At 56.3% G+C, this 14,360-nt stretch overlaps 1 protein-coding gene across 17 annotated transcripts in view; it reads left to right on the plus strand.

The window, feature by feature from the left end:
* The window catches only part of TSNARE1 (t-SNARE domain containing 1), a 99,606-nt gene that overhangs the window by 11,334 nt on the left and 73,912 nt on the right, over positions 1 to 14,360 (plus strand). For 2 of the 17 annotated variants that reach the window (XM_074316998.1, XM_074316994.1), the window contains exon 1: positions 6,971 to 7,094. The exons of 10 other annotated variants lie outside the window; for them this stretch is intronic. In XM_074316998.1, coding sequence (XP_074173099.1) covers positions 7,031 to 7,094 — 64 coding nt within the window. In that variant the 5' untranslated portion in view covers positions 6,971 to 7,030. Of the gene's footprint in view, positions 1 to 6,969; positions 7,095 to 14,360 lie in introns of those variants that run through there. 5 more of the 17 variants (XM_074316987.1, XM_074317001.1, XM_074316986.1 and 2 more) reach the window with 4 other exon arrangements.

Genomic DNA, 14,360 nt, shown 5'->3' on the forward strand with positions numbered 1-14,360 from the left:
TTTTCCACTGACTTCTGACTTTGAGTGTTGCTTTGGAAAAATCTGAGGCCTGCCTGTTTTTTCTTTTATGAGTGATTTCTTTCTTTTTACCTTAGTTTGTTCATTTTTCTTGTTTCTGCCCTTGGTGACACTTCTGAGTCCCCCTGCAATGTCTTTTCTCCTTTGTCCTCTTCCCGTTTTATCTTCATGTCTTGCACCTAGAGGTGCGAGGTTCCCTCCTTCAGTGCTGCCACAGTGGCAGGGCTTCCTGCAGACGTGGCTGGCTGGCAGTGCAGCCTGTGGTCCCACGGCTCTGCTGCGTGAGCCTGGCTGAGCTCTCAGAGGCTTCCGATGCCGGCCCTCCGTGCCCAGTCCTGTTCTCGGGGGTGTGGTGAACAGAGGCTTGGAGTTCAGGGGCAGCCCGTAACGCTCAGGTGCTCTCTGAGATCTGCCACTGCTGTCCTGTGTCCCCTCACCGCTCACGAACGTCCCTTTACGTCCTCCCGTGAGGACTCTGCCTCATTTCTCCTGCTCTTGGGAGCCCTTACCTATGTTTTGGGGCCTGCAAATTGTATTCATTTTCTACTTTCTCTAAATATGAAGTGTGAGCTTTTACATTTTTTGTTTGATTATTTTTTTGGGGTCATTCTTTTCATCTTAATGTGATTTCTAGAAGAAAATAGGAAAAATATGCTAATGTATGTAGCCACGTTTATATTTGAAGTTAGTTTCCTCATATTCAGTAAACTCCAAAAACTGTGAAAATGAAAACAAGGATAATGTGATTCGAATGGCTGTTCTGGTGCTTGCACACAGTAAGCACTTAGGAAGGGCTCATTCACTGCCCTGCTCCCTCCTGCCATGGCGGTAAGGCCACCAGCCCCCGCAGGAGTTCGCTTCAGGCTGGGGAGGGGTGGACCCATGAGCCTCTGAGTGTGGTGTGGGCAGAGGCCACGGAGCCAGCGCAGGGCCTGTCGTGCTCAGCACCGTGGACAGCTCCAGGCTGCTGAGCAGGCGCCACAGGCCCTGGGCTGAAGGGCAGGCGGAGACTCCATGCTGGGAAGCCCTGTCTGTCCGTGGGGCGCCTCCTCCCTGAGGCTTCCAGGTGAGGGCTGGGTGCCTAGGGCTGCCCTGGTGTGCCAGCCACTGGCCTGGCCTCACACTCAGTGCCAGAGCGTGGGCAGGCAGGCAGAGGAGAGGCTGTGAGGTGTTGCTGTGGGTTGGGGGTGAGGGTGGTGGGCTCTCCTTTTCCTAGGCGACCACTCTCAGCTGGGCCTGCTCTTTGGGGGCCCACCTCTGCCTGCCTGGGCAAATGATGGTGTCATCGGTGATTTAACTCTGCCGTCTGTAAAAAGGGGGACGCCCTCCCCGTACTCACTGAGACCTTGCTGCAGCTGTCATCCCTCTCCTGTGGGAGGGGGTCCTGCCCTCCTCAGCCGGTTAATTTGCTGAGGTTACTACCATTAAAGTAACAGACAAACAACAAGCCTCCGCCGGCCTCCCCTCCCTCGCGTCACTTCACCGGAAGTCTGCGGGAGGAGGTGGTGATGGGCGTTCTCCCCTGGAAAGCTGGGCTGTCTGGTGGGTGGGTGTGCCCAGCAGATGCGGCCATGGCTCCCTGCTGCAGGCCGTGGTCCTCCTCCAGCCACCCCCACAGCCCACCCTGCATCTGCCAGAAGTCTTCGGGTCTGCGGGGAGCATGACTTCTGGGCCGCCTGCAGCCCCTGCCCTCGTGACTCAGGCACAGTCTTCTTGCCCCTCAGCTGCCACCGTTGTGGGAAGGGGCCCCGCTGATGAGCAGGGAGCTGGGCAGCGGGCAGAGCCAGGCCAGAAGCCTGGCCTCCTGTGGCCTCCCCTGAGGGTGGGGTAGGGTGGGGCGTGTGGCAGGGGAGAGGGTGAAGGGCGTGCGTGGCTGGTGTCCTGACTGCCCTTTGGTGCTGTTGGAAGCCCCGCTTCTGCTTGGCCCATTCTGAGCATTGTTCCAGGAGGTGCCTGGGGTGGCTGGCTGGCATTCTGTTTGACGTGGTCCAAGTTGCTATAACAACACTCCGATGTGTGTCATTGCAACTCCCCCGGCCGGCCCCTCCTCTGCCTCTGGCTCCGTGGCGCACAAGGCACACATGTGCGTGGGGCCGAGCGTCTGGCCTGGGTGTGTGTGGAGGGAGAGGCAGGTGTGGGTCGGAGGGGGTGGCCCAAGGGTGGGTGTGGGCACGAGCTGGAGCTCTGTGACTCAGGGACTCCACACCCAGACGGACCTTGGCAGGCGAGAGCGTGTGCCTAGGGCACCCGTGAGGGGGGACTTGCCCCCAGCCTGCAGCTGACTCTCCCACCAAGCAAACGAAGCTCAGCTGTCTGGACTGGTGACCAGTGCCTTCTCTTTTTGCTGTGTCCTGCCGCCCAGAGGCCCCGGGACCTGGCTGGCTGGCCTGAGCGGTAGCGTGCTGTGGGAAGGGGTGCTCCAGCATTTGTCCCCGAGAGCCGCTCCCTGGCTACCTGCATGGGACGCTTTGGCAGAAGGCCGGGGGACCACTTCTCCCTACTTGCCCCCATCGCCTCCTGGGCCTCCATAGAGGGCCCGGCCCCGGTCCTGCTGGGGGCAGCCTGCAGCCGCTTCTTCACAAAGGGGTGGACTTTCTGCCGTGGTGTCCAGTAGTGGGTCTGGCCTGTCCTTCGTCGGCACTGGGGGCTTCCTGCACCTCTGCCTGGGGCCCTGGGAGTCCTGCATGTGGCAGGCCCTCAGTCCTGACCTTTTCCCTTTGCCCGACACCTTTTCCAGGGCACAGGGCCTGCTGGGACTCAGGGCCACCCTCGCGTCCTCAAGGTTCCCTGCAAGGGACAGCTGGACCAAGGGTTCCTTGCCGCCCACCTGGGTCAGCACACCTGCTCTGTCTCCCTTCCCTCTTTGGCGACCCTGTAAGGGGCAGAGTCTGTGCACAGACAGGGAGGGGGAGTGACTTTGTTAAGGTCATATGTCCAGCAGAGGCAGAGCGGAGACTCAGACTGGTGTCGCTTGCGGTCTCCTCACTCCCCTGACACCATCATAAGCAGCAAGCAGGTCACAAGCTCTGGCCGCTCCCCTCCGGGAGAGGCAAGAGAACGGCTGTGGGGTCTCCAGCCCACCTCCCCTCCATTTTCCTTCCCTCCAGCTTCTCGGTTCCTGCCTGGGCCTGGGCTTGGGGGGCATGAACTGTGTCTCCTGTGTTGGGCCCCCCCGTGTGTGGGGCGGGGGCGGCATGGAAGCAGACTCGCGTGCCCGAAGCCACCCTGCCATGACCGTGGCATGAACTGGGGGCATTGTGATTTGGTTTTTCATTGTGAATGATGTGATTTGCTCATTTATGGGTCAGGACTTTGAGAGGCCATGCTATGCCACCGTAACAAATAGGATGGCAGACTTGCCTGGTGGGCCGACTGGCTGTGCCAGGCCTGTCTGGCAAATCCCACAGAGCAGAGGCACTGGCGCCTGCCCAGGCCCGACCTGCCAGGTGCCTGCCCCCGTCTCTGCCAGCCCACCTCCCTCTTTCCCATGTGGGAACATCTTGGTCAGAGACCTAGCGGCAAGTGGGGGGACAGGCCTGCTGCTGCCTGCACTGCTTTGCACTGGGGGGTCCCCTGCTCCCCTGGCGTGGATCAGCTGCTGACCTACCCAGCGTGGGCCTGGTCCCCCGAGGGCAGCAGCTGGGGCCCCTGGACACAGATGTGAGCCCTGTGAGGTGTATCACAGCACCCAGAATGGGCCTGCCTGTGGCAGCTGGGCACCACTCTCAGGTAGGAGACCCCAGCAGTGCTGGGGGGCGTGCTGCTCCTGTTGTGGGCTCCCTGGGAGGGGCAGGAGCTCGCGGTGTTCGGGCACCTGTCTGATGTTGGGTCCCTGCAGGCCCTGGCTAGGGTGGGTTTGTCCAGCCGCAGTCTGTTGGGGGTGAGCCGTGGGGCCTTCCCAGGGACCCCCGGTGGGGTCCCGCTCTGCTGCCTGGCCTCTGTGCCCACCAGGTCAGTCCCTTCTCAGTTCTTCCTCATTTCAAACGATTTGCATTTGAGAGAACTCTCCAGGGGCCTGGAAGGCATGGATTTCCCACTTCTCAAGTGATGTGCTTGGAAGCCAAGTCCCCCGTGAATGAACCTCAGCCGTTTAATTTTTCCCTGAGTTTGTAACTAACACCTCCAGAAGCCCTTCTCCTGCGCTCCATTCATCAGCACGGTCCCTGGGGACCAGACTTGCTTTTTCTCTTGGCTGCTGCTTGTGGGGTATGTGCCCCTCCCTGCCTGTGGGCTGTCTCCCTCCTTTCCCGTCATCTGTCTGTCTCCTGGCCTCTCTGTCTCACCCTCCTGAGTCTCTGTCTTTGTCTGGAGCCCTGCTGGGCTCCTGACAGCCCTGGGCTCGGCCCAGCAGGTGGCTGGGGGGCTGGGTGGGGGGCTGGGTCCTCTGCGAGGCCCCTCCTCGCTGGCCGTGCTTCCTCTCACCCAGACTGCACCCAGGAGCCTGTGCCTCGGACCCGTCCCACGTGGTCGGAAGGACCTGGCCGTGGGGTCATGTCACGGAGAGTCAGGCCAGGGCTTTTCTGCTATGTGGTGGTCTTGGGGTTCCCTGCTCTCAGGGTTCCCCACTTCTCACCAACCAAGACTCCTGCAGCAGCCTGGGCCAGGTCCTGGGGTCTGCAGCCGAGGGGTGGTGCTGGCAGGAGCCTGAGGCTCACCCTGGGCCACCTTCCTGGAGAGTGGCCTGTGGATTGTCTGGGGTGCCTGTGTCCTGGTTTCTTAGGCAACTGGGGGTGGGGTGGGTGTGGGGGAGAGTCCAGTTGTCGCCGCCATCCCCCTGCTCAGCCTGCAGTCTGGTGAGGCCGGGCTGGCCAGGCTTTGGGCTCGCAGGGCCTTGACGGCCACCCGGCTGCCCTTTGGAGGAGGCTGTGGCCAGGCCTGAGCCGCCCGTGGCCCTGGCCGTCTGCGCCCTCCGCGCCCTCCCCTCCTTCCTCTTCCCGGGCAGTTGCGCTCACTCCAGGCCTGGTCCCCCCGCCTCCTGCCCAGTCCTGGGGGCTGCCCTCCCCCCGTTTTCTTCCTGTGGCACCAAAACTTGGAGGCTGCAGGAGACGCTCAGCCACACTGTCACAGAGAGCCCTGTGGTGTCAGCAGACAGGTGAGGGAGGGCAGTGCTGGGGGCTGCTGGGCTGGGAACGTGCGGCGCCTGCAGGAGGAAGGGAGAAGAGAAGGAATCCAGAAGCAGGGGCGGGGGGCAGGACAGGCCCGCTGCGAGTGTGTGCGTGCCCTTCAGCCCAGGTCACCAGGAGGTGCCAGTCAGCCTTCGGTCTCTCCTTTAGAGCATTTTTGTCTTTGTCCTACTTGGGAAACCGTCCCCCACACGCAGGTTACAGAGGAACTCACCTCTCTCGGAAGCTGTTCTGTTTTGTATGGGCAGCCATGATCTGTGGGAATATTTTCTTCCTATGTTCGGCATGGACCAGTTTCCCCCACATGGCTAACCAGATGTCCCAGCGCCATTTATTAAAAAGTCTTTCTTTGATTTGAGCTGTCGGCATTTATTAGATACTAAATGTCCATATGTGCAAGGGTCTGTTTTTAGACTTTCTTATTCCATTGGTTTATGTTTTCATGCACGGAGTTTTAATTATGGAGGCTTTCTAGCATTTGTTAAAATAGCTTTATTGACACGTAACTCACTACCCCAGAGTGCACCGTTTTGACGCGTGCAGTTGGGCGGTTTTTAGTGTATTCAGAGCTGTACACCCATCACGACTGTCACATTCCAGAACCTTCTCCTCACCCTAAAAGAACCCATAGCTATGAGCAGTCACTGCCTGCCCCCTCCCCAGCCTGTACAACCCCTTGTGTGCTTCTGTTCCTGTGGATCTGCCTGCTCTGGACATTTCTAGAATAGTGGGATGCACCTGTGTGGCCTTTGTGTCTGGCTCCTTCCAGCTCGACAGTGTTTCCGAGGCCCATCCATGTTGTAGCAGGTGTCAGCGCCTCGTTCCCTGGGCTTTCCAAGCCTGGTGGTAGAAGTCCTCTTTCTTTGTTCAGTGTTTTCCTCACATTCATCGTCCGTCTGTTTCCCCACAGGATCCCCCTGTCAGCTTGTCTAGCTCTATAAAAATGCTGGCTGGCATGTTATTGGGTGGGAGAGCAGGCGCTTTGTGAAACAGGGACGTCCTGTTCAAGGGCAGGCTGGCTTTCTGTTGGTTACTTCTACCTCTGTCTTCCTGGGTGTTCGCACGTCTCCTCTTAGAGATTTTCCCCGTTTCATGTTAAACCTATTCCGAGGTATAGTGTTCTCTCTGTTGCTGTTGTAAATGGGGTTTTCATGACCACTCTGCCCTCTGCCTGGTTATTTGTGTATGTGAAGACTCCTCCTTTCTCTGTGTGAATTTTATACCCTGCTACTGTACCACGGTCTTTAATTCGTTGAATTTGGATGTTGTCTCTGGTGTTTTCTAAGTTTTCCGTCCTGTCATTTGCAAATTTGTCATTTCCTTGATCCCACCTTTGTCTCTCACGTCTCTGGTCGGTATCTCTCATGGAAGGGACTGCTCTGCCTATGCCACCAGGATGGTGTTGGACGGTGCTAAAGACACAGGCCCCCTTTGCTCCCTCCAAGATCTCTGGGGACTGTTGCCAGCATTTTCCCTTTAAATAAGGTGCTCCTTTTAGGGCTGAAGGATATTCACCAGAAAAGTTCTTGAGTGTTTGCATCAGGAATTTTGTTGATGCTGTTTCTAGCATCTGTGGAGGAATACATCAGCTTTTCCCATCGGTCCATCAATATGATATATTGCAGTCATGGATTCCCTAATGTTGAATGTGCCTTGCATTCCTGGAAAAGTAAACAGATGGGGTTTTGAGTTTTGTCTCTTAGTGTTTTATTTAGTATCATTGCATCAATATTCATAACTGATACCGATTTTCCATTTTTATTTTTCTGGACTGTCTTTAGGTTTCGGTGTCAGTGTTACGCCTGTTTCATAAGAGAGTCTGGAGGTTCTCCCTCACTGTCAATGCCCCAGAATGATTTGTGGGACATGGGAAATATTTGACTTTGGAAATGGGGCAGAATTCCCCTGCAAAACCCTCGGGTCCTGGGGCTTTTTTATGGGGTAGTTTTTATGGTAAGTGTTTCTATTTCTTTTATCCAAACTTGTGTGTTTAAGCTCTCTGTCTCCAATGGATCACTTTTGGTGAATTTCATTTTCCCAGGACAGCACCCGTTTAATCTGTTTCATACTGATTTACGTAGGATTTGAAAGAGTCTTATGGTTCCTTAACTTTTTTTTCTGGTTCCGTGACTATTCTTCCCTTTTAATTTCTTAGATTGTATCTTTGTGCTTTCTCCCTCTTTTCTTGACTAAGTCAGCTAGTTGGTGGTCTTTTCTGTTAGTGTTTTTTAGAAAACAGGATTTTGATTTATAAATTAGGTCTATTGTTTTCTATTTCCTACTTCATTACTATTGCTTTTATTTCTGTTGCTTCCTTTCTTGTGGTTACTTTTGAGTTATTTTGCTGTTCTTTTTCTCACCTTTTGAACTAAGAATTTAGTTCATTGCTTTTTTCTTTAAATGTTTCATGTTATGAATTTTCTTCTGATCACTGCTTCAAATGTATCTTGATTTTTATATGTAATGTTTTCACTGTTTGTTTTTAAATTTTTTTAGAAATTCCTTAGTTTTAGTTTATATTTGTCCTTTTTTTCTCTAAGAGTTGTTTAATAGATTGATTTTAAAATGAGAGAGGCTTCTTGATTTTAGAAAACATTTTAAATATGTGTCTGTGTCAGTGGCCCCAGTCTCAATTTCTGATTTTAAACTCTTGAGTGTGTCAGTCCGTGAGCATGGTGTGCTCCCCACTTGTATACATTTTCTTTTAATAATGCTTTTTAGTTTTCAGTATACAGATCTTGCACCCTTCTTAAATTTATTTCTAGGATTTACACAAATCCCCAGTGTGTCTTTATTTTATTTTTAACTTAAAATTTTGGACGTAATAATTCTAGATTTTATAAAAAGTTACCAGATTAACAGAAAGACTTCCTTTCACCCCCATTTCCCATATTCTCACTTCCCCACATTTGCGTTATCCCTTTCTCTGTGTGGACATACATACACACGTGTTCTGAACCGCTGGGCAGCAAGTGTAGACATGAAGCCTGTTGGTCAAGGGTGTAGACCGGGAAGTCTCTTGTGTCTAGTCTGAGGACGCTGCTCGTATTCAGAGGACAGACCTTGTGAATTGTCCTGTGAATACCCTTTGCAGCAGAGTGAAAGCCAGGACCGTGTGCTGGATTTTAGTGACGACGTCTCGCTAGCCTCCTGGAATCTTTAGGAACAATTCCTCAGTCTTTCTTTGTTTCCCGGAATGGACATTTGTGCCCAGTGCAGGTCAGTTGTTCTTTTGTAGCCGGCGTCTCCTCGTGGCTATTTCTGATGGTTCTCACTGTCCTACGTTGTTGGCAGGAATGTCACGGAGGTGCTGCCGTGCCCTCAGTCATTGCATTGGGAGGCACGGGATGCTGACTTGTTCCATCCCTGACGGTGTTGACTTAGGACATTTGGTTAAGGTGATGTCTGCGGAGTTTCTCGTCTGTCAAGTCATTCTTTTCCCAGGTTGAATTAATAAGTATCTTAGGGGAGATACTGTGAGACCATGTGGCTACCCTGTTATTCATCAGCCTTTCACCCACGACTGCTAACGTCCATCGACAGTCTTGCCTGAATCTGTTGTTTTGATGGTTGCTAATTCCATCGTTCCTTCCACAGTTACTAGTTTCTGCTCTAAGGAAGAACTTTCCCCGTGTTTTCTTATTTATTTATTTATTTATTTATAAGAGTGTGGACTCATGGATTTTTATTTTGTTCAGTGGGTTATAATCCTTTATTACCTTTATGTATTTTCTTGCTCAAATTGCCCCAGATTTGGCCAGTGGAAGCCTTTTCAGGCTGGTTTCTGTGTTCTGCTGAGATGTCCCCACCTTCCTCTGAGCACTTCCTTACTCTTTTGCTTAGCAAACGTTCTAGACTTTTCTTTTGACTTTCTCTACCCGCCTCCCCATCCTGGAGTCAGCCACTTGTTTCTCTAAGCTAAGCCGTCTTAATTCCTCCTTTTGGTGAAGAGTGGTGTTTTGTAACCGAGGTCTGTGAGCTGGGCCTGCTCACCGTCATAGCACCGTAGTCGGCAGAGCAGGAGGTTATGAAGCCCTTTGCGCACACAGCTGTGTGAGTGAGTGCCTGCGTGCCGTCCTGTGTCCCCACGCGCAGCCACATCACATCCGCCTGCACGCTGGAAACCGGGACTTCGCACTGATGCCTCCAAGCTCCAGTCGACTGGCGCTGCCTGGAGGGGGATGGGGTGCTGGACAGGGGCCGTGTGCAGGTGAGGGCGCTGTGGTCCTCTCCTCCGTGGCTCCTGGTCTGGCGGGGAGCACCTGTGTGCCTGCTGCAGAGAGACCACTGAGAAGGGCGGGCCCAGAGCCTGGCTGTCTCTGTGGCTTTGGGGAAGTCACTTTCCCTTCCTGAGTTCGCTTTTCTCATTTAAAAATTGGGGTTTCCTCTAGATCAGGGAATACCTGGCAAAGGAGCCCCTGCCCCCTACTCCTTCTGGGCCCATGGTAGATGCTCGTCATCGTTCCAGGCCCCTGGTGGCCCCAGAAAGGTCCCAGACGTGTTCAGTGACACTCCACTCTTGGCACTAGGTGAGCGCAGACTTGGGGCCCAGCCTGTTGGGCAGCCTGGTCTTGAGTGATGTGGTGACCTTCATGCGGGGTTTCCGAGCTGGTTTGGCTTCCAAAGCAGCCCAGAGGGCACACGCATATGGCTGAAGCATTTTGGTGGCTGCGTGGGTGGGGGACAGTGGAGGGAAGTGTGCGGGCCCAGATGGCATCAGTCCAGCTTGAGGGCTCCTGCACGACTGACTCATGGTGCCCGCCGGCCCTCGGGTGGGCAGGCAGCCTGGGCCAGTCAGCATCCACCTGGAACAGCGTGGGCGGTCCGAGTAGCACTGTGCCTCCCTCCTCGCCCTCCTGGGGGCAGCTCAGCGGTCTCTAAGCAACGCAGCCCAGGGCCTCCTGCCTCCCTGCAGCCTGGGAGGCTGGGGTTAGCGGCTGGGCCCAGGGTGGAGCAGAGCACAGGGTAGTGTCGCTGTAGGTCACCTGCCAGCAGGCCTCCTGGGAGTGCGGGCGTGACCAGGTGAGTGGAGGGCCACAGCAGGAGGCCCCTGGCTAGCTGTCCTTCTGCACCGTGTAGCACATGCCTCTTCTTCCCCAGCCTTGCCTCCTTCAGGAAGCCTCCCGGCTAGCCTCCGTCCTCCTTCCCCTCTAATTTCCTCACACAGACAGGGCATTGAGGAGTGCAGAGTGTCAGCCAGCTGGTGGCCGCAGGGGACCGGAGCCCTTTCAGATTTGTAGGTGTTAGTGTGGGAGCAGGGATGGTGCACAGGGCCCTGGAAGTGTGGGGACAGCTGTTTTGAGGGTGGCTGGCACCTGCGTCCAGCGAGCACTCCTTCATGTGCCTGCACCGTCTCCCGGGGCTGCCCTTCCAGGTTCCTCTTATAGGGAAGGGACTGGGGTCCGGAGCTCAGGACTGGCGGGGCAATGGCCAGCTGGGCAGGCTGGGGCTGGACCATGTGCTGTGCAGTCAGAGAAGCCTACAGAAGCCAGAGGCGTCTGGGGTGGCGGTGGGGGGAAACGCCTTCTGTGTCACACGGTCACCGAGCGCAAGGCGGATCTCACCGTGGTGCTGGGCAAGGTGCAGCCACCTGTGTGGTCCTCTAGCTGTTACCTGTGGAGGGGCTGAGGCCACATGTGGGGTGACAGGTGGAGAGCTGGCAGGGCAGGCCTCGGCGGTGGACATGCTTGGAGAGGCTCCTGCCATTGGTGGGCAGGTGGCTGCTGGGGCTGGCGTTGGTGGGCGCCTCGCATGGCCCTCGCAGCGGCAGGTGCTGGGGGCGCATTTCCCCCTCTTTAACTTGGCAGTTTCATTTTGCCCTAGAAAAAAGATTTACCTCGAAGGGTTGGCTGTGGAAGCAGCGATTCCCATTTCTCCAGTCAGTTTGTCCCTTTCCTGGTGGGGGGGGGCCAGGCTGCCATAGCCCTGTGGCCGGGGGTCTGTCATGGGGACTGTGGGTCACCAGGCCCACGCTGGTCTGTTTTGGCCAGGCCTCACCCTGTCTGCCCCTGGCCTGGTTAGGACGTGAGTGGACACTGCCACCCAGCCTGGCTGTAGGAGCCCGGGCCTCCCAGACACTCAAGTCAGCTGTGTCACTAGTGTCACTGTCCTGTGCCCCGAGGGACAGGACGGCGGGGGGGCTGGCGCCTGCTCCAGGGCTGCACCCGCAGGGCCCTGTCCTAGCCCCACACTGGCCCGGAGTCCAACCTGGAGCTGTGTGGGTTCTCCCTCCTAACTGCTGGCGGGCCTCTCCCTGCTCCTGGGCCTAGGGGCTTTGTCGTGGGGGCAGAGCTGTCCTGCTGGGCATTCCCTGGCACCCTCACTTCCTCTAGTGCCCTATAAACAGAATCTGGGCTGTGCAAGGACAGACGGCTCCCTTCAGGCTGCTGAGGGGATGGTGGCTGGGGAAGAGCCCGGCGCCAGCCCAGGGGCACGAGGCCCGAGGAGGCTGGCAGCCCTGTGGGTGGTCTCGGAAGCCACTCAGTAGGAGGTTTCCTTGGGAGCGGACATTGTTCCTGTGCCCTCTGTCCGGCAGCTTCGGGGCAACCCAGGGCCATTCCTGATGAGCGTCCACCCAGCCCTCCGGCCTGTGGGCCTGTGTCCAGCTACTCCCTCCCTCTTTCTCCTCTGGCTCTGCCTTTGCCCACGGCTGCCCTCGCCCATGGGGACAGCTTGGCTGGGAAGTCTCGGCGAGAGCTGGGTGCTGGTGAATGAGCAGGAGCCGCGGGGAGGAGGCAGAGGGCACAGCCGGGGCACAGGGCATGGAGCACTGGGGTTTGCACTGCCATCTGCGTGCCCCATGGCCCCTCATGGCCTCCCCACAGTGGGGGAATGGGCCTGCTGGGTTCCAGCCCTCCGGGGTTTGAGGCCCAGTGTGGCCAGCGTGTCAGGCACCTGGCAGCAGGCAGGGGCCCTGTACTGGTGTTTCCTGTTCTCAATAGTGCCCTCGGAGCTGCCTGGTCCCAGCATCTGGGGTTCCTGCCACACCCCCAGGGTCTCTGTAAGCTCCTGCTGGAGCCCTTGTCCCCGGATACTGCAGGTGACTCCTGGTAAATGTCCAGGCCTCGAGGCCACATTGGACACAGTGGGGGTGTGGCGTGTGTCTGTGGAGTGTGGCCGAGTCCTCTGGGCCCCTGTGCCTGCCTGCCTGGCGTTCGCCTGGCCACTCGGGACACCGCCAGCAATTCGCCAGGGCCGCCTTCCAGGGACCGGGGGACAGTGCTGGGTCCTGTCTGCTCAGGGGACACCCCACAGCCGCCGCTCTGCTTCCAGGCTGATTTTTCTACATGATGATTTCACTGGGCGTTCACAAGTTCTGCTTTAATATTTTAAAATTGTACGTGCCTCAAGTCTAGAGCGGGAGTTCTACATGGTTAATTAAGAAAACGCAGCCATCCCAGCTGACCCCCTCCCGGGTCGGCTCCATGTCCTGCCCATAGTAGATCCCGATACTTCGCTCTGCTCTGAATCCCAGGCTCCTGTTGCTACTCTGTGACTTTCCAACCTTTAGACGTTGTTCATTGACTTGTAAGGTGAGGTCTGAGGTCTCTGCACACACTGCTCTTGCTGTCCCACACCCCACACTCACGCACATGCACACGCCTCACAGTGCACACGCAGGCACGCGCACACGTGTGCCCACGCCCACAGGCACCCCCGCCCCCCTCGCGCAGTCACACGTTGGGTCACACCCTCAGGTGGATGAGGCCTTCCTCATTGCAGCCACGCACGCTGGAGAGCTGACCATTGTCAGCCAGGCGGTTTGTTTCCTGCCCAACTTGTTGGAGTTTGTAGTTGCCTGTGTTTACATCGTGTTTGATGAACTTTCCAGCAACTTGACCCAGAGCCGTCCTCCGATGTCGCCATCTTAACCTCTTGTACATCAGTCGCCCAACGTGTCACCTTCCTGAGGAGGTCCCTCTAGAACTTTCTGTTGGCTCTGGTCTGCCTCTTGTCCTCCTGGCCTGGGCACAGCCTGCTGTGCCCTGGGTCCTTCACTTGCCTCCTGCCTCAGGTGGTCTGTGTCTGCCGACTTCCCTATGTTATCCCCGTCTGAGGGGCACGTCCCGAATGCTTTCCTGGGAGAGGTGCTGAAGGGATTGTTCGAGACCCCCGTGTCTGAGCCCCCGTTTCTGCCCCTCACCCCAGCCGTCCTCAGGCGCTGTCCCCAGGCCCCCTGAGTGCTCGGGTGCTGTCCAGGTCGAGGTGCTGAAGTCTCGCGGGCACGAGGCCGGCCCTGGTCATGCCAGCCCCTCGCTGAGCGTTTCCTGGCTCCTCTCAAGCGCAGGCGTGTCCCGTGCGGGGTGTTCACCATGCACCCGTCTGCTGCTTCAGTTCCCTTGGTTTTCTCTGTCTCTGGATTTCTATCGCACGATGTAGGTGCTCCTGAGTGCCCCTGGGCTTCGCTGCTGATTCCTCTGTCCCCTTTCTGGGCGACCTCTTCAACCCTCCCTCACCTTCCTACCGCGCTCTTCATTCCTGTTAGTTTCTCAACGCTCTGCTCTGTTCTCTGAAGGCCTTTTCTGTAGACTCCATCAGGGTTCTCAGCACGTGCTCTGAGGACCCCTGGGGATTTCAGGGCTCCCGGAGGTCCTTCCTCTGCCAGCTACCCCTCTGCCGCCAGATTTCTTCATATGCTCCACTCAAAGCAGTGTGTTGCCACAGCTTGTCCCGGAGGCAGGTTTGGGAGCGCAGTCTGTCTGCTAAGCCTGACTAGAGAGTTACCAAGTATAGGACACTCGCTGTGCCGACTGCGTTGTTTAGTTTGGGAAAATGGAGTTATTTTTCATAAAGAATGTTATTTATGTTAAGAGGTAATGGGCTTACTGTTGTTATTTTAAAGTGAACTGAGTATTTTTTTAAAACCATTTTAATTTCTAGTGTAGTAAATAGTGGTTGATGTCACCCCCATAAACCAAAGTGCTTTGGGGTCCTTGATAATTCTTCATCATGGAAGCATCCGGAGATATCTGGGGCCCGCTGGGGGCCTGGTCTCCTGGGCTGCCCTGTCCTGGATGGCTGGATGGCATGGGCACCACAGGGGCAGAGCGGCTCCTGGGGGGTCCAGCCCAACAGCGGGAGCTTGGACCTGCTCCTTGCCCCATGTGGCGCTCGCTTTGCTCACGAGCCTGCCTTCCTGCTGAGGGTTTTGTGTGGGTGAGTTGAGTCGTGGCTGCAAAGAGCCGGGAGCCCAGCCTGGCCTGCATGGAGCGCTCTGCC

Source organism: Rhinolophus sinicus, linkage group LG12 (assembly GCF_036562045.2).
Source record: "Rhinolophus sinicus isolate RSC01 linkage group LG12, ASM3656204v1, whole genome shotgun sequence".
Classification (NCBI taxonomy): domain Eukaryota; kingdom Metazoa; phylum Chordata; class Mammalia; order Chiroptera; family Rhinolophidae; genus Rhinolophus; species Rhinolophus sinicus.